This window comes from Oncorhynchus gorbuscha, linkage group LG16 (genome assembly GCF_021184085.1).
Source record: "Oncorhynchus gorbuscha isolate QuinsamMale2020 ecotype Even-year linkage group LG16, OgorEven_v1.0, whole genome shotgun sequence".
Lineage (NCBI taxonomy): Eukaryota > Metazoa > Chordata > Actinopteri > Salmoniformes > Salmonidae > Oncorhynchus > Oncorhynchus gorbuscha.
Window position 1 is genome coordinate 57,557,216 of NC_060188.1, and position 25,582 is coordinate 57,582,797.

At 45.4% G+C, this 25,582-nt stretch overlaps 3 protein-coding genes across 3 annotated transcripts in view; all 3 read left to right on the plus strand.

Annotated features, from left to right (window-relative positions):
* On the plus strand, positions 1-2,645 carry LOC123999776 (proline-rich protein 11-like). The gene is made up of 7 exons (XM_046305802.1): positions 1-14; positions 219-375; positions 596-721; positions 970-1,059; positions 1,200-1,318; positions 1,744-1,840; positions 1,937-2,645. The coding sequence occupies exons 1-7, from the start codon at positions 1-3 to the stop codon at positions 2,000-2,002; spliced, it is 669 nt and encodes a 222-aa protein (XP_046161758.1). The 3' UTR covers positions 2,003-2,645.
* A 439-nt stretch (positions 2,646-3,084) lies between these two features.
* On the plus strand, positions 3,085-7,101 carry LOC123999234 (protein SMG8-like). The gene is made up of 4 exons (XM_046304784.1): positions 3,085-4,651; positions 5,014-5,159; positions 5,282-6,205; positions 6,491-7,101. Exons 1-4 carry the CDS (start codon positions 3,133-3,135, stop codon positions 6,695-6,697), a joined length of 2,796 nt encoding a protein of 931 aa, XP_046160740.1. The 5' UTR covers positions 3,085-3,132; the 3' UTR covers positions 6,698-7,101.
* A 671-nt stretch (positions 7,102-7,772) lies between these two features.
* Positions 7,773-25,582, plus strand: part of LOC123999235 (protein yippee-like 1) — a 45,505-nt gene continuing 27,695 nt past the window's right edge. Inside the window, exon 1 of the mRNA XM_046304786.1 lies at positions 7,773-8,031. The gene's annotated coding sequence lies outside the window, so the exon portion shown is untranslated. The remainder of the gene's footprint in view (positions 8,032-25,582) is intronic.

Sequence of the window (25,582 nt, forward strand, 5' to 3'; positions counted from 1 at the left end):
ATGACTGGAAGTCTGTGGGAACAGCTAGCATGTCATTGTGCTAACACTAGTAGCAATGCACCCCACTACCCCACCACTGCTGGAAAAAAAATCCTAGGGGAAACGCTGGTTATTTACAAAGTCAACATTAATCTATGGCTGGCTGAATGATCATGCACAAGAGGGTGGACAATCCTATCAACTCATAACCCTTATCATTCTGTGTGTATTTTCTTTAGACTTGGAAATTGTGACCCAATCGCCCAAACCAGTCCAGCGCAACTAGAAGACCCCCCTGTAAAGAATGTTAAGAAATGGGTTCCTTTACTGGGTGTCAGATTGCTGCTGCTGGCATTTGGCAGGATATTCCAAATCTGGAGGAACAACCTGAGCCAGGTAAGTTTCTACAGCAAGGCTATGTTTCTAACAGGGCTGTTTTGGTTGAGGGAAAATGTTATACCTCATGGTATGATCATGTGACAAAAAGCCACATGCAGTACTACATCACCAAAGCCTATCTTGTTTCAGCAGGGTGGTAAGACTGGATGCCACTGCCATGGGACTGTTGCTGGTAGTTCAGTCTGTCCAATGTTTCCTCCTACCCTTCTTCCATTAGGCTGTGGCTCCAGTGTGGACCCTCTCCCTGCTCTCACACCACCACCACCACCTCTTCCTCCTACATCCAACACTTTCCTGCAACCCTACATCCCTAAAAAAAAGAGTGGCTTCCAATACTCAACAGGTAAGAATTGAATAACTCATCTTTCATTATTTTTTTATTTGGTGGTCATAGATTTATGTCCCGTGTGGTTCAGTTGGTAGGGCATGGTGCTTGCATCGCCAGGGTTGTGGGTTCAATTCCACACTGTGGACAAGTACGAAAATGTACTGTATGCACTCATTACCGTAAGTCATTCTGTATAAGAGTGTCTCCTAAATTACTCAAATGTAAAATGTATTCTCTCCTATGATCTGACCTATGTCACTAAGGAGAAGCAGGACATACTGGTGGCTGTGACGCTCAGGGATTTACAGGCTGTTAAACTGAGAAAGGTTATTGTCAGCAGTGTGAAATCAAAGGTAAGCAATGCATATACCTTAGCATACTCAAAACTAATTTCTGCTTCCACCTGTACAAAATGGAAGCTCCACAGGACACTCCCACATAGCATGCAGTAAGGTGCCTGACTCTTTCTTGCATTTCCTGTCTTTTATTTTAGAGAACTCCAGAGAAGATGCATGCCCCTCTGGTCACTGTGGCAGACCTCCAGAATGTCCGTCTGAAACAATCCCACTGCCAACTGCCCCCTAAACTTCTCAAACTCCTTAGCTTTGGCAGGTAAACCAATCCCATATTTCTTAATTGGCTGCCATTTGCTCTCCTTCATGGTCCTGGGGACCCACCACATGTTGTCCAGGCTTTTCCCCCCAGGCCAGTTATGATAATTTAACAAGGTTTATCAAGCCTGGAACAAAAGCCTGCACACCAGGATTGAAGAACAGTTTTTGAAACATTTGTTTTCTTGATTGGATTTATTTTGTGTTATTGTGGAGATTATCAAATGTTATTTCCCACTCTAGAACACCTACCAAAAGCCCTATGAATCTGCGTACACAGCTGAAAAGGATTCAAATCAATAGGTTATGCATTTCAACACTTAAGTGCTCTATTCTGGAGTTCTTGTGTTACCTGAACAGGAAGTCAAAGGACTATCATCAATTGAGAGCTGAGTCTGACTATAAGTGTTTCTCTCTACTCTTTAGGAGTCCTGATGGCACTCCTTTGTTTGATAAGGAGAATATGGAGACGGGCACTGGCCTCACCCCCATCATGACTCAGGCCCTGCGACGCAAGTTCCAGGTAGATCACTCTTTACAGAGCCTGTGTGTCTTATGCATGTGTGGTTTAAAGGTGTGTCCCCTTTGTCACCACTTATATTGTTCTTTATCCCCTCAGAGTACCTTACCACGAGGACTGTCTCCAAAGGCAAAGAATCTCAACGAAAGCTTTGATCAAAACTGAGACATTTGTTGATGTATACACAGATGTCAACCGAGACTAGTTCAAATGTAACGGAAAGGCAACTGCCACGATGAAAAGTTCCAGTGTTGTAATGAGGACGGAACGCAAGCTATAGATGTAACTATTGGCACAATGCACATTCTCTAGCACTTTCTGGTTTCCAATGCTGAATGGGTTATTTCATACTTTTTCCATTGCTGAATGAGTTACTAAGTGCTAGGTAGATTGAGGATGAAAAGAGGAAACACTTGTCTTGGACCACAATTTTAAAAAGGACATAAAAGTTCTAAAGGCAAGCAGTTTGTGTAAAAGCCTTGACCACCCCACTGTATCAAACAAGTTTCTGTAAAAGCCTTGACCATCCCACTGTATCAAACAGGTTTCTGTAAAAGCCTTGCCCATCCCACTGTATCAAACAGGTTTCTGTAAAAGCCTTGCCCATCCCACTGTATCAAACAGGTTTCTGTAAAAGCCTTGACCACCCCACTGTATCAAACAGGTTTCTGTAAAAGCCTTGACCACCCCACTGTATCAAACAGGTTTCTGTAAAAGCCTTGACCATCCCACTGTATCAAACAGGTTTCTGTAAAAGCCTTGCCCATCCCACTGTATCAAACAAGTTTCTGTAAAAGCCTTGACCATCCCACTGTATCAAACAGGTTTCTGTAAAAGCCTTGACCACCCCACTGTATCAAACAGGTTTCTGTAAAAGCCTTGACCACCCCACTGTATCAAACAGGTTTCTGTAAAAGCCTTGACCATCCCACTGTATCAAACAGGTTTCTGTAAAAGCCTTGTTACTTTTTCCAAAAAGCTTCTTGCATTATCTTTTGATTTATTTATTTTTCACATTGAGCACATTGTTTTTTCAAGTATTTGAACCAATATTGTGTTTATAAGAATATCATTTCATTTGTGATTTCCTAGACATGTTTAGGAAACACCAAATAAATTAACAAAATAAATAAATGTACCGGTTTTGGTTGCTGGAAGGGTAAAAAGTGACACAGAAAATGTATCTTGTTTCTACCACAGAAGTATAAGGTTTCTATACGGAACATTTTACTTGTGTTCACGGAAAGTGGCCTTGTGCGCAGCTGTTTATCTTCCCCATGATATGAGCGGAAAAAATGGCGTTGCCCGTGAGTGTGGGAGCGCTTCTAGAATCAGAAGTAATAGAGGATCCATTATACAAAGATGAAGGTCTCTGTGTACTTGGTATATTCGGTAAGACTGCAATGCTACCCGGATCACCGAAAGAGTTTCTAATCAACACGCTCGCGGACAAGCACATCTATCCACTATTTGGACTGGATGAGACAGACAATCACAACAGTGGAAGCTTGATTCATGCGTACTACAGCCAAGAAAACCGCGTATTGTATCTGGTGCTTACTTCAGTTTGTGACAACCGACAGCTTTTGTGGGCGTGTGAGTCTTTGAGTACGGGCGTCGGACACTCGGAGGCGCACGAATTCTGGAAAGGAGCGGATAAACAGCATTGCTTAGCATTGCTTTACCTATTCTCGTTGTGCCATGTCCTGCTACTGGTCCATCCTACATGCTGTTTTGATGTCACCTATGACCGATTGTTCCGTGCTCTGGATGCACTTCGCCAGAAAGTTCTGCCACTACTACGTGCTGCAATCAAGGATTCCACCATATCCAAAGAATGGAAGGTGAACTGCCGGCCCTGTCCTCCTCGCCTGCTATTCGTATTCCAGATGAATGGAGCCTTGCGAAGCTATGGTGGAAATGGTTCAGACCCTTCTGGGGGAAATGCTGATAAGCCCAAGAAACACTCGCCAAGGAGACGCCTCCAGCATGCATTGGAAGACCAGATATATCGCATTTTCCGGAAAAGTCGGGTCCTCACCAACCAGAGCAGTAATTGCTTATTCACTGTCCCTGCTAACCAAGCGTTTGTTTACGTGGTGCCTGGGCCAGAGGAGGACCCAGTGGCAGCCGTGCTAGGGCAGCTGCGCTCCAACTGTGCCCTGAGGGAAAATGACACCAGCACCTCTGTGTCTGGACCCAGGCGCTACCAACAAATGCGTCACTCTGCAAGACAACCATCCTTCAATGTAGAAAGCAGCAGCTTCTCAGGGGGGCAACTAGTAGACTGTAATTTGAAGGAGTTCCTTTGGCAGCATGTCGAACTGGTGTTGACCAAGAAAGGCTTTGATGACAGCGTTGGTCGCAATCCGCAGCCTTCTCATTTTGAGCTGCCAACCTACTCCAAATGGGCACAAGTGGCCTACAGGCTGCATCAGATCATGATAGCCAACACAGAGGAGGAAACTGCAGAGCTGGCCGTCAAGGTGCAGAGTCAGCTTAAGTTTTTGGAAGGTTTCCTGGACGCAGATGCCAAGTTCTCTGAGAACCGCTGCCAGAAAGCCCTGCCACTGGCACATAGTGCCTACCAGTCTAACCTTCCCCATAACTATACCACCACTGTGCATAAAAACCAACTGACACAAGCACTTCGGGTCTACAGCCAGCATGCACGCGGTGTAGCTTTTCAGCGCTATGCCTTGCAGTTGCATGAGGACTGCTACAAGTTCTGGAGTAATGGGCATCAGCTATGTGAAGAGCGCAGTCTGACAGACCAACACTGTGTGCACAAGTTTCACCTGCTGCCTCAGCCAGGTAAAGCCTCAATCACTGTACAGAACATACTACTGTTACTATAATTTCTAAAATATGTATTATTTATTACACAAATGAAATGTATCATAACAGGTATCAAAAGAGTTGTCATGTATCTTACCGCAGAAGAGTTTTAAAATCTGCCACACCCCCTTTGAATCAGCGTTTGTTTTGTCAGAGGAGAAAAACATGCACACATTTAAAAAATATATATATAAAATAAAAAATATGCTACTTATTGTTATCTATATAATATCTTGCACAACTTAATTTGTTTTGATGACATTACACATTTATTTTGGGTTGTGAGAGGATGCATGAGGTGAGCAAATCAATTGATAAAAGGCCATTGTCATCTGCAGATGAGAAGCCAGAGATGGACCGCAACCCGCCCATCCTCAACCACAACAGCAGGGGGCGTTCCACTAGCTCGTGTAACTGTGGCCGGAAGCAAGCCCCTCGTGAGGACCCCTTTGACATCCAAGCTGCCAACTACGACTTCTACCAAGTTAGTATCCGCTTTAACCGATCTCTACAGAGGACACCAGTATAACCCCATGATCTCTTTTAAAATCTATTCAATTGTACTTCAGTCTTGTTTACACTTTGTCTCACTCTGTTGCCTTGTAGATGTTTGAGGAGAAATGCTGCGGGAAGCTGGAGAGGATCGACTTTCCTGTTTTCCAGCCAAGCACCCCAGATCCAGCCCCGGCCTGTGAAGAAGCACCCAGACCCACTGAGGTGGCTGCCCCAGTCCCAGTCCCACTGCCAGAGCCTGGGTCAGGGCCATCAGAGGGGGAGAGGCTAAAGGAGAGCATCCCAGCGTCCCACCCAGTGTCCCACACCCCCGGAGAGAGCACCAGCCTCAGCCTGGCCCTCAGCCTGGGCCATTCCACTGACAGCCTAGGGCCTTATGGAGATGGAGGGGGCGGTGAGGGCCAGGAGAAGAGGCACAGCCTGGTGGATCGCCAGGCCTCCACTGTGGAGTACCTTCCAGGCATGCTCCACTCAGGCTGCTCCAAAGGTCTGCTGCCTAAGTTCTCCAGCTGGTCGCTGGTCAAGCTTGGCCCTGCTAAGACCTACAACCCCCACACTGGCCTGGAGCAGCCAGGCTTCCTGCCTGGCTCCTCCTTCCTCCTGCCCTGGGATGTGGTGATTCGCTCCCGCTCTGAAGAGGAGGTGGGCTTAACTGAGCCCTTGGATGGGGGACCCTCTTCCTGGCCGGCCCCCAACAAAACCGTGGCGGGGAAGCGAGGGAGTGCAGGGGGCCTTGGTCGGGGACGCAGGCGGGATGACGTGGCCCGGGCCTTTGTGGGCTTTGAGTACGAGGACAGTAGGGGCCGGCGTTTCCTCAGCTCAGGACCTGATAAAGTGGTGAAAGTGCTGGGGCCTGGAGGGGCCAAAGAGCCAGCCACCAGGGCCCTGAACACAGACATGCCCCTGTACATTCCCTCTCCAGCCCAGGGGCGTGGCCTAAAGACCCACTACGCCCAGCTGGCGCGCCTCTACATTGTGGTCCCTGACGCCCCCTTGGAGATAACACTCAACCCACAGGTACACTTACCTGGCATACATTTCCCTGACATACATTTCCCTATCAACGGGTGTTTGTCACCAGGAATATTTGAGAGGAATTGACTTACCTATCTTGATAGACAAGCTGTTATGCTAAACTGTCATTACAATTTCAACTGAACTCATTGTGAGTTCTTAGTGTAGCAATATGCTGTGTAGAGATGCATTTTGTGTTGGCAAATAGTCCCTTTGTTGATTAATGAGAAATGTAATGCTTGATTAATGTTAACTGTAAAACGCTGCCCCTCTTCTTTTTGTTCTTAGGTCCAACCCGGCCCCCCTCCATGTCCAGTGTTCCACCCCGAGCGGACAGAGCTGGTGCTGCCCTCCGATGGCCTGTGGGTCCTACGTTTCCCCTATTCCTATGTCACAGACCGTGGCCCATGCTACCCACCTAAAGAGAACCAGCCCCTGGCCAGCTACAAGGTCCTCAGAGGCATCCTGCGTGCCAACCCTCTTCCTCCACAGTAATCTCTACTCACACCATAGCACCGCAATGTGACTCTCGCACTTATTTGCAAGGTTAGTTTAAAAATGACTTCGAGTCAGTTGGACCGTGTTCTCTTGCGTAGTGTTGTTTCATCCCCTAAAATACTATTTTGAGTTAAATGGAATTGTGCTGGGTTAGTTAATTATGAATGGCAATCTCAAAAGGAAAAAGGTGTTGATCTGCATAGAACTGCATCTCCACTTGGATATATTTCAAATTAAGATCTTGTTCTCTGATCTTATGTTATTCATGGTATCTTTTGAACAGGGTTGTCAGGCTGTATTTTCAGCTCTTACACTTAAAGGGCCATCTATATAAAACACTGGAAAATCACGTTTGTGACTGCACTGGGCCTTTAAGGAGAGAATAAATGACATTTTATTGATCCTTGTTTGTTGGCTTTATTCACTGTTATTGTGCTAGGATCATTGTTCAGACCACCATATACGGGTGATATCACACATTACAGTTAGTCATCAATAAATTAAATGGCATGCAACGTTTATGTGAAGCCTTGCCACAGAATTCTTAGATGAAGGCACAGCACTAGATGTCGCTATTAACCAAGTTATTGATTGTGGCGTCATGAGAAAGTTCTCTACATGGGCCCCTAACAAAAAAATGTTATTTACCTTGCAGAAAGATTAATAATCCTGTAATTTAAAATGCTTGGGATGTGTATATTTTTTAATATCCTTTTGTCCTTCAGGCCTGGTATGTATTATGGGTGGCATTATCATGCATGCCTCCCAACTTGTATTACAATACTTAAATAAATATATTGTTCTGCAGGTACAATGTTTGCTGTTGAGCAGTCTACCCGTCATGTATGTAGCCTATTTATCCATCATGACATAAAAAAACAATCTTGCAATTTGTCCGTGTTGTCTGGTAAATTTAATTGGTATGCTTACTGAGACCCAAAGTGTGCAATGCGTTTCTGTTTATGAACTCTGCTATTGCGGACCCCCACACTTATGCGAAATGGACAGTAGGCACCTACTTTTCTCCGCGCAACGATTGGTCAGCCATTACCATCTGTAGCCAATCGGCACAATGTTGCTATGCTGTAATGTTACATTGATTGGTTCCCTTGACTGTCAGTCTGCCTCAGACGGGTACTGTCTTTGCGCAATAACATCAACTCAAGCGGTGCGCTCAGTATCGGAAAGACCTCCTTCGTTACTTATTGAGCATTGGAAGTCAACTCGTAGAAGCAAACTTTAACCCTCTAAACTGAATGAGAAGGATTTGCCACATAAAGATGTGATCGGCAAAGCACTAGAGGCGACGATTTAATTTTCTCTATCCAAAGGTAAAGTCAATGCTTATTGTTATTGCGCAACTGTAACGGTACATTTTCCAACTGACTGCATCTTGTCCGAAAGTTTATAATGGGGCCTGAGACTAGATTATAACTATTTGATAACAATTAAACGATAATACGATTCTGACCGACTGTGCTTAGTGTATAACCTACAGGTATAGTATATGATGCGAGTAGAATTGATGTAAAATATACGCGGTGGCACTACATGCGCTGGTTTTAGATTACACAAAGTTGGCAGTGTCGTATTCTGCACCACCGAATCCAAACATTGCTTTTGGTGCATGCGGACGATGGAAGTAGAAGTTGCAAAGAGGAATCCGTTATGAAATTTGTTTCGGTTCTGACATGTTTTTGTTGACAATCATTTGTCATTACTTATGCCATTATTAATATAATTGACAAGCTTGTATTGGTTGTTTTAACAGTCATTCAAAATGTTACCATCGTTTAGTGGTTGTAACAATATGCTGTAATAAATGTAACATATGTTATTGTCATCAATATTTTGAACCTTTAACAATCTTTCCTAAATTACTCTGTGACCCGATAGAGGCCTCTCACTATCTTGCTATAGTTTTTGCTAAAAGACCATAACAAAAATAGTGAATACAGTTAAGGTCTGGCCACATAAACGGATGACAGCTGGTTCCCCTTGACTAGTCTACTCTAAATCTCGACTAAGTTGGCAGAGAGCAAAAGGGTAGCTATTTTTACCCACAGTAACATCTCTGTTCATTTTGACATTTTCATTGATATCTAACTTGGTTTCCTATTTAGTCATAATGACCTTAACTGGCATATAAATAATTAAACCACTTAACAGGTAGTTTTAAAACCACCCAAAGGAAGCTACCTATGGAACACATCATAGCAGATGCATCACGTGATATGGTCAAGAGCTCAATGTTTGTCACTTCTTTCTTAGCCACTCAGTACCATGACCAAAACAACCTTTTAAATCATTGTAAGCGTAAGCACAAAATTCCAGCGTAAGCATGAAATCAGTGCCTATATGTCAATCAGTGCAACAGAGATATAGCTGTGTGGGAGTGTTGTGTGGGCCAGTAACTGAAAGGTCGCTGGTTCGAATCTCCGAGCCGACTAGGTGAAATATCTGTTGTGCCTTTGAGCAAGGCACTTAACCCTAATTGCTCCTTTGGATAAGAGCGTCTGCTAAATGACTGAAATGTAGGGTTTTTTTTTATTTAAAAAAGGTTGTGAGCCCTGGGGCCGCCTGAGTAGGAGGCTTTCTCTCTGTCAGTCGGCATACAAATGGCTGTGTATGGTTAGACTGAGGTTAGTATGGTAGCACACTTTGGAATCAATTGCCATCACAGATGCTGGGGGGAAAAATCTGGGCATAATGTCCATATAGGCATAGCCAGGACAAGTACAATACAATGTATAATAAACCTGGTGATAGTCAGGAATGTCTTACAATTCAACGTTCATTTCCCCTGAAGAGTGTACGGTTTAAATTATTCAGTGTTTACTCCATTGTTTTTGCACCTTGTAAGGTAACTATGATATACGTTCCCTAATGCACATCATATAATGCAACACTACAAGACAGTCCCTGAAATGGATCAAGTATTAGCATGTGTTCACTGCTTCCCATCATCTTGTGTGTGTGTGTGCAAAAAGAGTGCTATTCAAAGGTCATTGCTGGGTGCTCATTTGGCACCAATTCAGAGACCAGCTCTTGCATTCATCCAATGCTAATAAACAGAGGGAGGGAGCATGGCAGGGATGTTTATACCTCTATCCAACTGGTCACACCTATTTCCTGCCAGTCATTCACACCATCTGGGACGTTGGCAGAACGTTCTACACCCCTGGCCTCCTCGCATCCAGGAGACTGCCCTGTGTTGTGAAGGATGTGGCACATTCCATGTCTATGTTTTAAGCAAGATCTGATTGAGATGAAAAGCCTAGAGACAGTGCATGCATGTGACTGAGTGTTTCCAGGTGTGTGTATGTTTTCTCAATGATTCTGGTGGCTTTGATGCTCAATATATACACTCGTGGCCAAACGTTTTGAGAATGACACAAATATGAATTTCCACAAAGTTTGCTGCTTCAGTGTCTTTAGATATTTTTGTCAAATGTTACTATGGAATACTGAAGTATAATTACCAGCATTTCATAAGTGTCAAAGGCTTTTATTGACAATTGCATGAAGTTGATGCAAAGAGTCAAAGAGTCAATATTTGCAGTGTTGACCCTTCTTTTTCAAGACCTTTGCAATCTGCCCTGGCATGCTGTCAATGAACTTCTGGGCCACATCTTGACTGCTGGCAGCCCATCCTTGCATAATCAATGCTTGGAGTTTGTCAGAATTTGTGGGCTTTTGTTTTTTTTCCTCCGCCTCTTGAGGATTGACCACAAGTTTCAATGGGATTAAGGTCTGGGGAGTTTCCTGGCCATGGACACAAAATATTGATGTTTTGTTCCCCGAGCCACTTAGTTATCACTTTTTCCTTATGGCAAGGTACTCTATCATGCTGGAAAAGGCATTGTTCATCACCAAATTGTTCCTGGATGGTTGGGAGAAGTTGCTCTCGGAGGATGTGTTGGTACCATTCTTTATTCAGGGCTGTGTTCTTAGGCAAATTGTGAGTGAGCACACTCCCTTGGCTGAGAAGCAACCCCACACATGAATGGTCTCAGGATGCTTTACTGTTGACATGACACAGGACTGATGGTAGCGCTCACCTTGTCTTTTCCTGACAAGCTTTTTTCCGGATGCCCCAAACAATCGGAAAGGGGATTCATCAGAGAAAATTATTTTACCCCAGTCCTCAGCAGTCCAATCCCTGTCCCTTTTGCATTATATCAATCTGTCCCTGATGTTTTTCCTGTAGAGAATTGGCTTCTTTGCTGCACTTCTTGACACAAGGCCATCCTCCAAAAGTCTTCGCCTCACTGTGCATGCAGATGCACTCACACCTGCCTGCTGCCATTTTTTGGCAAGCTCTGTATTGGTGGTGCCCCGATCCCGCAGCTGAATCAACTTTAGGAGACGGTCCTGGAGATTGCTGGACTTTCTTGGGCGCCCTGAAGCCTTCTTCACAACAATTGAACCGCTCTCCTTGAAGTTCTTAATGATCCGATAAATGGTTGATTTAGGTGCAATCTTACTGGCAGCAGTATCCTTGCCTGTGAAGCCCTTTTTGTGCAAAGCAATGATGACGGCACTTGTTTCTTTGCAGGTAACCATGGTTGACAGAGGAAGAACAATGATTCCAAGCACCACCCTCCTTTTGAAGCTTCCAGTCTGTCATTCGAACTCAATCAGCATGACAGAGTGATCTCCAGCCTTGCCGTCGTCAACACTCACACGAGAGAATCACTGATGACATGATGTCAGCTGGTCGATTTGTGGCAGGGCTGAAATGCAGTGGAAAGGTTTATTTGGGGATCCAGTTAATTTGCATGGCAAATATGGACTTTGCAATGAATTGCAATTCATCTGATCACTCGTCATAACATTCTGGAGTATATGCAAATTGCCGTCATACAAACTGAGGCAGCAGAATGTGAAAATTAATATTTGTGTCATTCTCAAAACTTTTGGCCACAACTGTACATTTGCTAAAAGTGCATCACAACCTCAGAAAAGGTGCCAGGGTATTCATGCCTTTCTTTCCATCCATTCAATGCCATTAAAATCCTTAAGAGTGCAGCATTTCATGACTCCAGTCACTGTTAATGGACAGGGTCACTATATTGGCATTGCTGCCTTGCCTAGCTTGAAGTAGCTTTATTTGTTGTATTGTGGGTATTGCCTGGAGTAAGCTGTGCACATTTGTGCGTGTCTATATAATTTGGCTCTCAGATCTCTTGAAATGAACAAAGCTAGCTAGCAAAAACAACCTGACAAAAGGACACTAACGTTACTATACTGTACAAACAATTTTCGAAGTTGGAATAATGTACATTTTGGAAGGTTCGAAGAGTGGAAGTCAACTATAATGAAAGTTAAGATGAGGCAAAGGCAGCATAAAGCATACAAGATGTGACTTTATTCATGACAGGCATGGCAACCACCATCTCCCTCACTGCTAGCTGTTGGGCAGGCGAAGTGAACTGGACTGTCCACCACCGGCGGCGCCATTCCAGCCATAATAATGGCCGAAACAGAGCAAACAGAATGGCATCAAACACCTGGAAACCATGTATTTGATACCATTCCGCTCCACTCATTAACACAAGCCTGTTCTCCCCAATTAAAGTGCCACCAACCTCCTGTGCTGTCCACTTGTCTGAAACATCATTACCAATTAATACCTTTTAGCTGGGTTTTACACCTCTTGGACATTTACTTTTGCTTTGTGGACGTATTGGGAATGGAGCTTCTCCCGCCACTTAATGCGGGCCAGAGCCTTGGCTTCTACAAGATAGATGCAACTCACTACACTACAACCATTCTACATGTGTGGCTGCATGGCAACGCACACGCACGGGAGGATTCAGCCCGTCAGAGAGCATGATCCCCTAATGGATGGAGCTGCCTGTGTGCTGCGTGGGAGAATAACTGTGCTACCAGCTACTGTTTGTGTGTGACTTTTTGTGTCAGTGTGAAAATAAAACCGAATGAGGCCTTGCGGATGCGTCTCCAATCCCTCATGACTGTGGGGCCTGCTGTGTGCATGCAGAATAACATTCTGCTGAGACTTCTACAACACTGTCACACAGAGGTTCACCAGACGGATGGACTTAATTTACAGGAAAAGTTAGGCCTTAATGCACTTTCCTTTGAAATCTGCAGGTTAGGCTACTGTTTAATCATGAGAATAGACAACGACCCTTTGAATGCATTTGATTTATCAAGCTACAATTTCATGAGACACTTTTTGATGTTTGAACAGCATTTTTCAGTAATTTCGATTGTTGATGTGGAAATTTTGTTAGAATCTTTTTTTAAAATTATTACAAACAATGTTTACCCCTTTTTCATGATATCCAATTGGTAGTTACAGTCTTGCCCCATCGCTGCAACTTCTGTACGGACCCTGGAGAGGAGAAGGTCAAGAGCCATGCGTCCTCCGAAACACGACCCTGCCAAGCTGTACAGCTTCTTGACACACTGCTCGCTTAATCAGGAAGCCAGTGGCATCAATGTGTCAGAGGAAACGCTGTACAACTGGTGACCGAAGTAAGTGTTCATGCGCCCGGCCCACCACAAGAAGTCTCTAGAGCGTGATGGGACAAGGACATCCCACCAGCCAAATCCTCCCCTGGGCAACGCTGGGCCATTTGTGCTCCGCCTCATGGGTTTCCCCAGTCACGGCCAGCTGGGACACAGCCTGGGCTCGAACCCGGGTCTGTAGTAACGTCTCTAGCACTGTGATGCAGTACCTTAGACCGCTGTGCCACTCAGGAAGCCCAGAACCTTTTTTATTATATACAGGTAACTGACAAAATAAAGGAAACAGTGTGTGGCGCTACAGAGGGTGGTGCAGGCAGCCCAATGTATCACTGGGACCGAGCTCCCTGCCATCCAGGACCTCTTTATCAGACGGCATGAAAGGAAGGCCCAGAAAATCATTAAAGACTCCAACCACATACTGTTCTTTCTGCTTCCGCATGGCAAGCGGTACCGGTGCTTCAAAACAGACACCTGAACAGCTTTAATCCTCATGTCATAAGGCTGCTAAATAGTATGTGTAGCCATTTTGTTAGATATCTGAGTTGACCCTTGTATTTTAGTCTTCTCCATGCACACTCACTGACACTCCAACACACAACCACGCTGTGCTACTCTGTTAATCATATATCCTGATGCCTAGTCACCTTACCCCTACACATTTTTATTTAACCTTTTATTTCACTAGGCAAGTCAGTTAACAACAAATTATTATTTACAATGACAGCCTACACCGGCCAAACCCGGACAACGCTGGGCCAATTGTGCTCCGCCCTATGGGACTGCCAATCAAGGCCGGTTGTGATACAGCCTGGAATTGAACCAGGGTGTCTGTGGTGACATCTCCAGCACTGAAATGCAGTGCCTTAGACCGCTGCGCCACTTGGGAGTCTGTACATACGCACCTCTATTGATCCAGTATTCCTGCACATTGTAAACATGGTACTGGAACTGACCCTGTATATAGTATGCTTTCTTTATCTTGTTCTTATTTTTATTTATATATTTTTTGGTTTGTTTTACCTTGTTACTTTTTGTATTACATTGTTATTGATTACTGCATTGTTAGGATGAGAGTTGGCAAAAACTCCATTTCACTGTACTGACTGAATGAATTACATTTTATTTTCATGTCAAATCAAAAGTTGGCAACCCATCCCCTATGGGATTAAATTGACCCATTAACAAACATTACAATAATTCACTGTGATAATTCTTCTTCCGATGTTCTCTGCAGTGCGCATCTCATAAAGAGTGAAAACATAGTAAATCAATACATAATGGTAAATAAAGTTATCCAAACAATAACTATATCCCTAGAGCATTAAAAAATTATACATACATACACACACACACACACACACACACACACACACACACACACACACACACACACACACACACACACACACACACACACACACACACACACACACACACACACACACACACACACACACACACACACACACACACACACACACACACACACACACACACATACATATACAGTTGAAGTCGGAAGTTCACACACACCTTAGCCAAATACATTTAAACTCAGTTTTTCACAATTCCTGACATTTAGTCCTAGTAAGAATTCCCTGTCAGTTAGGATCACCACTTTATTTTAAGAATGTGAAATGTCAGAATAATAGTATAGAGAATTATTTATTTCAGCTTTTATTTCTTTCATCACATTCCTAGTGGGTCAGAAGTTTACATACACTCAATTAGTATTTGGTAGCATTGCCTTTAAATGGTTTAACTTGGGTCAAATGTTTTGTGTAACCTTCCACAAGCTTCCCACAATAAGTTGGGTGAATTTTGGCTCATTCCTCCTGACAGAGCTGGTGTAACTGAGTCAGGTTTGTAAGGCCTCCTTGCTCGCACACATTTTTTCAGTTCTGCCCACAAATTCTCTATGGGATTGAGGTCAGGGCTTTGTGATGGCCACTCCAATATCTTGACTTTGTTGTCCTTAAGCCATTTTGCCACAACTTTGGAAGTATGCTTGGGGTCATTGTCCATTTGGAAGAGCCATTTTGCTACCAAGCTTTAACTTCCTGACTGATGTCTTGAGATGTGGATATATTGAAGCAACATAATTGTCCTGCCTCATGATGTCATGTATTTTGTGAAGTGCACCAGTCCCTTCTGCAGCAAAGCACCCCCACAACATTATGCTTCCACCCCTGTACTTCAAGGTTGGGATGGTGTTCTTCTGCATAAAGATGGTCATCCAAACATAACAATGGTCATTATGGCCAAACGGTTCTATTTTTGTTTCATCAGACTAGAGGAAATTTCTCCAAAAAGTACGATATTTGTCCCCATGTACAGTTGCAAACCGTAGTCTGGCTTTTTTATGGCGGTTTTAGAGCAGTGGCTTCTTCCTTGCTGAGTGGCCTTTTAGGTTATGTCGATATTAGACTCATTTTACTGTGGATATAGATACTTTTGTACCTGTTTCCTCCAGCATCTTCACAAGGTTCTTTGCTGTTGTTCTGGGATTGATTTGCACTTTTCGCACCAAAGTACGTTAATCTCTCGGAGACAGAACGCGTCTCCTTCCTGAGCAGTATGATGGCTGCATGGTCCCATGGGGTTTATACTTGCGTACTATTGTTTGTACAGATGAATGTGGTACCTTATTACATTTGCAAATTGCTCCCAAGGATGAACCAGACTTGTGAAGGTCTACAATGTTTTTTTCTGAGGTCTTGGCTGATTTATTTTGGATTTTCCCATGATGTCAAGCAAAGAAGCACTGAGTTTGAAGGTAGGCCTTGAAATACATCCACAGGTACACCTCCAATTGACTCAAATTATGTCATTTGGCCTATCAGAAGCTTCTAAAACCATGACAATTTTCTGGAATTTTCCAAGCTGTTTAAAGGCACAGTCAACTTAGTGTATGTAAACTTCTGACCCACTGGAATTGTGATACAGTGAAAGTAAGTGAAATAATCTGTCTGTAAAACAATTGTTGGAAAAATTACTTGCGTCATGCACAAAATAGGTGTCCTAAACGGCAAAACTATAGTTTGTTCACAAGAAATTTGTGGAGTGGTTGAAAAGCGAGTTTTAATGTCTCCAACCTATGTGTATGTAAACTTCCGACTTCAACTGTGTCTACACACGTGCCATTTACCACTTAGAAGCTAAATATTTTTAGGTAGCCCTTTTTCTTCTATTCCAGGCTTTATCTAAATATTCCGCAAACTGAAATACACAATGGACAAAAAAAACATTTCAATTTCTCCTCATCCCTCATCCATATAATCCCAGAGTATATCTGGTGTGCTTTCTGGAATAAGAGCAAGCGTATATCATGGTAGAAAGGGCAATAGAGGATCAAATGAGTTTCATTCTCTGAGGTCACAATAGTTACATAGTCTTTCCTCTTCCATTTCACCACAATACCGACCTGTTTCAATACTCTGAGTCAATATCGCTGATCTTACCTGTTTGAATACCGAGTCAATATCACTGATCTTACCTGTTTGAATACCCAGAGTCAATATCCCTGATCTTACCTGTTTGAATACCCAGAGTCAATATCCCTGATCTTACCTGTTTGAATACCCAGAGTCAATATCCCTGATCTTACCTGTTTGAATACCCAGAGTCAATATCCCTGATCTTACCTGTTTGAATACCCAGAGTCAATATCCCTGATCTTACCTGTTTGAATACCCAGAGTCAATATCCCTGATCTTACCTGTTTGAATACCCAGAGGCAATATCACTGATCTTACCTGTTTGAATACCCAGAGTCAATATCACTGATCGTACCTGTTTGAATACCCAGAGGCAATATCCCTGATCTTACCTGTTTGAATACCCAGAGTCAATATCCCTGATCTTAACTGTGCACATAGCGATCTCTTGCTTTTAAGTAGGTTATACATAATATATCTCTCACACACGAATTCATCCTTAAAAGGTTCTCAATTTGGGATTATGATTTATAATTTTTTTCATATTGCATCAACTGTGTTTTTTAAATAACATCTATGTCTCCTTTAATTTCAAATCAAATCAAAACAATGCAGTTCAAGAAATATAATTAAGAAAATATTTACTAAATAAACTAAAGTAACATAATAAAATAACAATAACGAGGCTATATACAGGAGGTACCGGTACTGAGTCAGTGTGTGGGGGTACAGGTTAGTCGAGGTAATTTGTACATGTAGGTAAAGTGACTATGCATCGATAATAAACAGTGAGTGGCATCAGTGTAAAAACAAACAGGGGCGGTGTCAATGTAAGTAATCCGGGTGGCCATTTGATTAATTGTTTGGGCCTTCCTCTGACACGCCTAGTATATAGGTCCTGGATGTCAGGAAGCTTGGCCCCAGAGATGTAATGGGCCGTACACACTACCGACAGTAGCGGCTTATGATCGGATGCCAAGCAGTTGCCATACCAGGTGGTGATGCAACCGGTCAGGATGCTCTAAATGGTGCAGCTGTATAACTTTTTGAGGATCCGGGGACCCATGACAAATCTTTTCAGTCTCTTGAGGGGCAAAAGGTGGTGTTGTCCTGACAACACATTGCAAGGTCTCTGACCTCCTCCGCGTAAGCTGTCTCATTGTTGTCGGTGATCAGGCCTACCACTGTTGTGTCGTCAGCAAACTTAATGATGGTGTTGGAGTTGTGCTTGGCCATGCAATATAGGACAGGAGGAGACTAAGCACGCACCCTTGAGGGGCCCCCGTGTTGAGGAACAGCATGGTATATGTGTTGTTTTCTTACCCTTACCACCTTGGCGCGGCCCGTCAGGAAGCTATGTGGGCACTATGGTGTTGAATGCTGAGCTGTAGTCAATGAACAGCATTCTCACATAGGTGGGAAAGGGCAGTGTGAAATGTGATTGCGTCATCCGTGGATCTGTTGGGGCGGTATGTGAATTGGAGTGTGTCTAGGGTTTCCGGTATGATGGTGTTGATGTGAGCCATGACCAGCCTTTCAAAGCACTTCATGGCTACCGACGTGAGTGCTGCGAGGCTGTATTCATTTATACAGGTTACCTTCGTGCTTGAAACATGTAGGTATTACAGGGAGAGGTTGAAAATGTCAGTGAAAAAACCTGCCAGTTGGTCCACGCATGCTTTGAGTACACGTCCTGGTAATCCGTCTGACCTCGCGGCTTTGTGAATGTTGACCTGTTTAAAGGTTTTGTTCACATCGGCTACAGAGAGCATGATCACACAGTCGTCCGGAACAGCTGGTGCTCTCATGCATGCTTCAGTGTTGCTTGCCTCAAAGCGAGCATAAAATGCATTTAGCTCGTCTGGTAGGCTTGTGTCACTGGGCAGCTCCGCAGTTGGGTTTCTGTTTGTGGTCTGTAATAGTTTTCAAGCCCTGCCACATCCAACGAGAGTCAGAGCCGGTGTAGTAGGATTCAATCTTAGTCCTGTATTGACGCTTTTCCTGTTTGATGGTTCATCTGAGGGCATAGCAGGATTTCTTATAAACACCCGGATTAGTGTCCTGCTTCTTGAAAGCAGCAGCTCTAGCCTTTAGCTCAGTGTGGATGTTGCCTGTGATCCATAGCTTCTGGTTGGGAAATGTACATACGGTCACTGTGGAGACGACGTCGTAGATGCACTTATTGATGAAGCCGGTGACTGAGGTGTTATACTCCTTATTGCCATTGGATGAATCCCAGAACATTTTCCAGTCTGTGCTAGCAAAACAGTTCTGTAGCGTAGCATCCGCATCACAGTTCTGTAGCATAGCATCAGCGTCCTCTGACCACTTCCGTATTGAGCGAGTCACTGGTACTTCCTGCTTTAGTTTTTGCTTGTAAGCAGGAATCAGGAGGATAGAATTATGGTCAGATTTGCAAAATGGAGGGCGAGGGAGAGCTTTGTATGCATCTCTGTGTGTGGAGTAAAGGTAGTCTAGAGATTTTTCCCCTCTCGTTGAACATGTGACATGCTGGTAGAAATGAGGTAAACCGGATTTAAGTTTGCCTGTGTCATGCAGGTGATAGAGGACCCAAAAGCGACTTAACAGAAACAGAGTTTATTCAAGTCCAAACAGGGAATAACAGAAATCCTCTAGTCTGTAGAGGGGAATAACAAGAGAAGCGGCCACAGACTGCAGGTCGCTTCGGGTAGGCGCAGGCCGTAGTTGACAGAGACACCTGCTCACACGCAGCATCTGATGAAGGCAAAAAACACGACAGGACAGGGCGAAACACAATCACAGCACGGTGAATACTAAACAAGGAACCGACAGGACAGGAACGGAACACAAAGGAATAAATAGGGACTCCAATCAGGGGAAAGGATCGGGAACAGGTGTGGGAAGACTAAATGATGATTAGGGGAATAGGAACAGCTGGGAGCAGGAACGGAACGATAGAGAGAAGAGAGAGCGAGAGAGGGAGGGGGAGAGAGAGGGATAGAAAGAGGGAAAGAACCTAATAAGACCAGCAGAGGGAAACGAATAGAATGGGGAGCACAGGGACAAGACATGATAATAAATGACAAACATGACAGTACCCCCCCACTCACCGAGCGCCTCCTGGCGCACTCGAGGAGGAATCCTGGCGGCAACGGAGGAAATCATCGATGAGTGAACGGTCCAGCACGTCCCGAGACGGAACCCAACTCCTCTCCTCAGGACCGTAACCCTCCCAATCCACTAAGTATTGGTGACCCCGTCCCCGAGAACGCATGTCCATGATCTTATGTACCTTGTAAATAGGTGCGCTCTCGACAAGGACGGGAGGGGGGAGGGAAGACGAACGGGGGTGCGAAGAAAGGGCTTAACACAGGAGACATGGAAGACAGGATGGACGCGACGAAGATGTCGCGGAAGAAGCAGTCGCACAGCGACAGGATTGACGACCTGGGAGACACGGAACGGACCAATGAACCGCGGAGTCAACTTACGAGAAGCTGTCGTAAGAGGAAGGTTGCGAGTGGAAAGCCACACTCTCTGGCCGCAACAATACCTTGGACTCTTAATCCTGCGTTTATTGGCGGCTCTCACCGTCTGTGCCCTGTAACGGCAAAGTGCAGACCTCACCCTCCTCCAGGTGCGCTCACAACGTTGGACAAACGCTTGAGCGGAGGGAACGCTGGACTCGGCAAGCTGGGATGAGAACAGAGGAGGCTGGTAACCCAGACTACTCTGAAACGGAGATAACCCGGTAGCAGACGAAGGAAGCGAATTGTGAGCGTATTCTGCCCAGGGGAGCTGTTCTGCCCAAGACGCAGGGTTTCTGAAAGAAAGACTGCGTAGTATGCGACCAATCGTCTGATTGGCCCTCTCTGCTTGACCGTTAGACTGGGGATGAAACCCGGAAGAGAGACTGACGGACGCACCAATCAAACGACAGAACTCCCTCCAAAACTGTGATGTGAATTGCGGACCTCTGTCTGAAACGGCGTCTAACGGGAGGCCATGAATTCTGAATACATTCTCAATAATGATTTGTGCCGTCTCCTTAGCGGAAGGAAGTTTAGCGAGGGGAATGAAATGTGCCGCCTTAGAGAACCTATCGACAACCGTAAGAATCACAGTCTTCCCCGCAGACAAAGGCAGACCGGTAATGAAGTCTAAGGCGATGTGAGACCATGGTCGAGAAGGAATGGGGAGCGGTCTGAGACGACCGGCAGGAGGAGAGTTACCCGACTTAGTCTGCGCGCAGTCCGAACAAGCAGCCACGAAACGGCGCGTGTCACGCTCCTGAGTCGGCCACCAAAAGCGCTGGCGAATAGACGCAAGAGTGCCTCGAACACCGGGATGACCAGCTAACTTGGCAGAGTGAGCCCACTGAAGAACAGCCAGACGAGTGGAAACAGGAACGAAAAGGAGGTTACTAGGACAAGCGCGCGGCGACGCAGTGTGCGTGAGTGCTTGCTTAACCTGTCTTTCAATTCCCCAGACTGTTAACCCGACAACACGCCCATAAGGAAGAATCCCCTCGGGATCAGTAGAAGCCACAGAAGAACTAAACAGACGGGATAAGGCATCAGGCTTGGTGTTCTTGCTACCCGGACGGTAAGAAATCACAAACTCGAAACGAGCGAAAAACAACGCCCAACGAGCTTGACGGGCATTAAGTCGTTTGGCAGAACGGATGTACTCAAGGTTCTTATGGTCTGTCCAAACGACAAAAGGAACGGTCGCCCCTCCAACCACTGTCGCCATTCGCCTAGGGCTAAGCGGATGGCGAGCAGTTCACGGTTACCCACATCATAGTTGCGCTCAGATGGCGACAGGCGATGAGAAAAATAAGCGCAAGGATGAACCTTATCGTCAGACTGGAAGCGCTGGGATAGAATGGCTCCCACGCCTACCTCTGAAGCGTCAACCTCGACAATGAATTGTCTAGTGACGTCAGGAGTAACGAGGATAGGAGCGGACGTAAAACGTTCTTTTAGAAGATCAAAAGCTCCCTGGGCGGAACCGGACCACTTAAAACACGTCTTGACAGAAGTAAGAGCTGTGAGAGGGGCAGCAACTTGACCGAAATTACGAATGAAACGCCGATAGAAATTAGCGAAACCTAAAAAGCGCTGCAACTCGACACGTGACCTTGGAACGGGCCAATCACTGACAGCTTGGACCTTAGCGGAATCCATCTGAATGCCTTCAGCGGAAATAACGGAACCGAGAAAAGTAACGGAGGAGACATGAAAAGAGCACTTCTCAGCCTTAACGTAGAGACAATTCTCTAAAAGGCGCTGTAGAACACGTCGAACGTGCTGAACATGAATCTCGAGTGACGGAGAAAAAATCAGGATATCGTCAAGATAGACAAAAACAAAGATGTTCAGCATGTCTCTCAGAACATCATTAACTAATGCCTGAAAAACAGCTGGCGCATTGGCGAGACCGAACGGCAGAACCCGGTACTCAAAATGCCCTAACGGAGTGTTAAACGCCGTTTTCCACTCGTCCCCCTCTCTGATGCGCACGAGATGGTAAGCGTTACGAAGGTCCAACTTAGTAAAGCACCTGGCTCCCTGCAGAATCTCGAAGGCTGATGACATAAGGGGAAGCGGATAACGATTCTTAACCGTTATGTCATTCAGCCCTCGATAATCCACGCAGGGGCGCAGAGTACCGTCCTTCTTCTTAACAAAAAGAACCCCGCCCCGGCCGGAGAAGAAGAAGGCACTATGGTACCGGCGTCAAGAGACACAGACAAATAATCCTCGAGAGCCTTACGTTCGGGAGCCGACAGAGAGTATAGTCTACCTCGAGGAGGAGTGGTCCCCGGAAGGAGATCAATACTACAATCATACGACCGGTGAGGAGGAAGGGAGTTGGCTCGGGACCGACTGAAGACCGTGCGCAGATCATGATATTCCTCCGGCACTCCTGTCAAATCGCCAGGTTCCTCCTGAGAAGTAGGAACAGAAGAAACGGGAGGGATGGCAGACATTAAACACTTCACATGACAAGAAACGTTCCAGGATAGGATAGAATTACTAGACCAATTAATAGAAGGATTATGACATACTAGCCAGGGATGACCCAAAACAACAGGTGTAAACGGTGAACGGAAAATCAAAAAAGAAATAGTCTCACTGTGGTTACCAGATACTGTGAGAGTTAAAGGTAGTGTCTCAAATTTGATACTGGGAAGATGACTACCATCTAAGGCAAACATGGGCGTAGGCTTGTCTAACGGTCTGAAAGGAATGTTATGTTTCCGAACCCATGCTTCGTCCATGAAACAACCCTCAGCCCCAGAGTCAATCAAGGCACTGCATGTAGCACCCGAACCGGTCCAGCGTAGATGGACCGACATAGTAGTACAAGATCTAGATGAAGAGACCTGAGTAGTAGCGCTCACCAGTAGCCCTCCGCTTACTGATGGGCTCTGGCCTCTTACTGGACATGAATTAACAAAATGTCCAGCAACTCCGCAATAGAGGCACAGGCGGTTGGTGATCCTCCGTTCCCTCTCCTTAGTCGAGATGCGAATCGCTCCCAGCTGCATGGGCTCAGTCTCAAAGCCAGAGGAGGGAGATGGTTGCGATGCGGAGCAGGGAAACACCGTTGATGCGAGCTCTCTTCCACGAGCCCGGTGACGAAGATCTACCCGTCGTTCTATGCGGATGGCGAGAGCAATCAAAGAGTCCACATCTGAAGGAACCTCCCGGGAGAGAATCTCATCCTTAACCACTGCGTGGAGTCCCTCCAGAAAACGAGCGAGCAGCGCCGGCTCGTTCCACTCACTAGAGGCAGCAAGAGTGCGAAACTCAATAGAATAATCCGTTATGGACCGTTCACCTTGGCATAAGGAAGCCAGGGCCCTAGAAGCCTCCCCACCAAAAACTGAACTGTCAAAAACCCGAATCATCTCCTCTTTAAAGTTCTGGAACTTGTTAGAGCAATCAGCCCTTGCCTCCCAGATAGCTGTGCCCCATTCTCGAGCCCGGCCAGTAAGGAGTGAAATGACGTAAGCAACCCGAGCTCTCTCTCTAGAGTATGTGTTGGGTTGGAGAGAGAACACAATCTCACACTGCGTGAGAAAGGAGCGGCACTCAGTGGGCTGCCCGGAGTAGCAAGGTGGGTTATTAACCCTAGGTTCTGGAGGCTCGGCAGGCCAGGAAGTAACAGGTGGCACGAGACGTAGACTCTGGAACTGTCCAGAGAGGTCGGAAACCTGAGCGGCCAGGTTCTCCACGGCATGGCGAGCAGCAGACAATTCCTGCTCGTGTCTGCCGAGCATGGCTCCTTGGATCTTGACGGCAGTGTAACGAGCGTCTGAAGTCGCTGGGTCCATTCCTTGGTCGGTTCCTTCTGTCATGCAGGTGATAGAGGACCCAAAAGCGACTTAACAGAAACAGAGTTTATTCAAGTCCAAACAGGGAATAACAGAAATCCTCTAGTCTGTAGAGGGGAATAACAAGAGAAGCGGCCACAGACTGCAGGTCGCTTCGGGTAGGCGCAGGCCGTAGTTGACAGAGACACCTGCTCACACGCAGCATCTGATGAAGGCAAAAAACACGACAGGACAGGGCGAAACACAATCACAGCACGGTGAATACTAAACAAGGAACCGACAGGACAGGAACGGAACACAAAGGAATAAATAGGGACTCCAATCAGGGGAAAGGATCGGGAACAGGTGTGGGAAGACTAAATGATGATTAGGGGAATAGGAACAGCTGGGAGCAGGAACGGAACGATAGAGAGAAGAGAGAGCGAGAGAGGGAGGGGGAGAGAGAGGGATAGAAAGAGGGAAAGAACCTAATAAGACCAGCAGAGGGAAACGAATAGAATGGGGAGCACAGGGACAAGACATGATAATAAATGACAAACATGACAGCCTGCATTAACGCCGCTTCTGGGTAAGCATTTTGTTGATTGCTTATGGCCTTATACAAGTCGGCAGGTAGCCTTGTGGTTAGAGCGTTGAGCCAGTAACTGAAAGGTTGCTGGATCGAATTCCCGAGCAGACAAGGTAAAAATCTGTTGTTCTGCCCCTGAACAAGGCAATTAACCCACTGTTCCCCGGTAGGTAGTCATTGTAAATAAGAATTTGAACTTAACTGACTTGCCTAGTTAAATATTACTTTTTTCAAAATTATACAGCTCGTTGAGTGCTGTTTTAGTGGCAGCATCGGTTTGTGGTGTAAAATAGATGGCTACTAATAATATAGTATAATATAATATATCTTGGTAGATAGTGTGGTCGACAGTTTATTATGAGGTATTCTACCTCAGGTGAGAAATACGTTGAATATTCTTTAATATTAGACATTGCGCACCGGCAGTTATTGACAAATAGACACCCCTTCTCGTCTTACCAGACATAGCTGCTCTGTCCTGACGAAACACGGAGAAGCCTGCCATCTCCATATTATTATTGTCATCGTTCAGCCAAGTCTCTGTAAAACACAAGATATTAATCAATCAAATGTATTTATAAAGTCCTTACATCAGCTGATGTCACAAAGTTCTGTACAGAAACCCAGCCTAAAACCCCAAACAGCAAGCAATGCAGGTGTAGAAGCACTGTTTGTAATGTCCCGTTGGTAGGATAGTCTTAATCATTGATCCAGTTTGTTTGCACGTTAGCCAATTATACAGAGGGTAGTGATGATTTACTCATTTGCCGACGAATTCTCACAAGGCACCCAGACCTCCGCCTCCTGTATTTCGGTCTTTTCTCACGTGAATGACGGGGATTTGGACCTGGTCTCCGGGAAGCAGTATATCCTTTGTGTCGGACTCATTCAAGAAAGAATCTTTGTCGAGTTCGAGGTGAGTAATCGCTATTCTGATGTCCAGAAGCTCTTTTCGGTCATAAGAGACGGTAGCAGCTATCCCTTCCGGTGCCATTATGCAGCTGTTCACAGTCAGACTGTAGAAAAAGGTCAGACATTTCAGATGCCCAGGC

Coding starts and splice junctions, on each gene's coding strand:
- LOC123999776 (XM_046305802.1), top strand. Junction 376..595: donor GGAGGAACAACCTGAGCCAG/GTAAGTTTCTAC, acceptor TTCTTCCATTAG/GCTGTGGCTCCAGTGTGGAC. Junction 1,319..1,743: donor AAACTCCTTAGCTTTGGCAG/GTAAACCAATCC, acceptor TCTACTCTTTAG/GAGTCCTGATGGCACTCCTT.
- LOC123999234 (XM_046304784.1), top strand. CDS start 3,133: ATGGCGTTGCCCGTGAGTGTGGGAGCGCTTCTAGAATCAGAAGTAATA. Junction 4,652..5,013: donor TCACCTGCTGCCTCAGCCAG/GTAAAGCCTCAA, acceptor TGTCATCTGCAG/ATGAGAAGCCAGAGATGGAC. Junction 6,206..6,490: donor AGATAACACTCAACCCACAG/GTACACTTACCT, acceptor TTTTGTTCTTAG/GTCCAACCCGGCCCCCCTCC.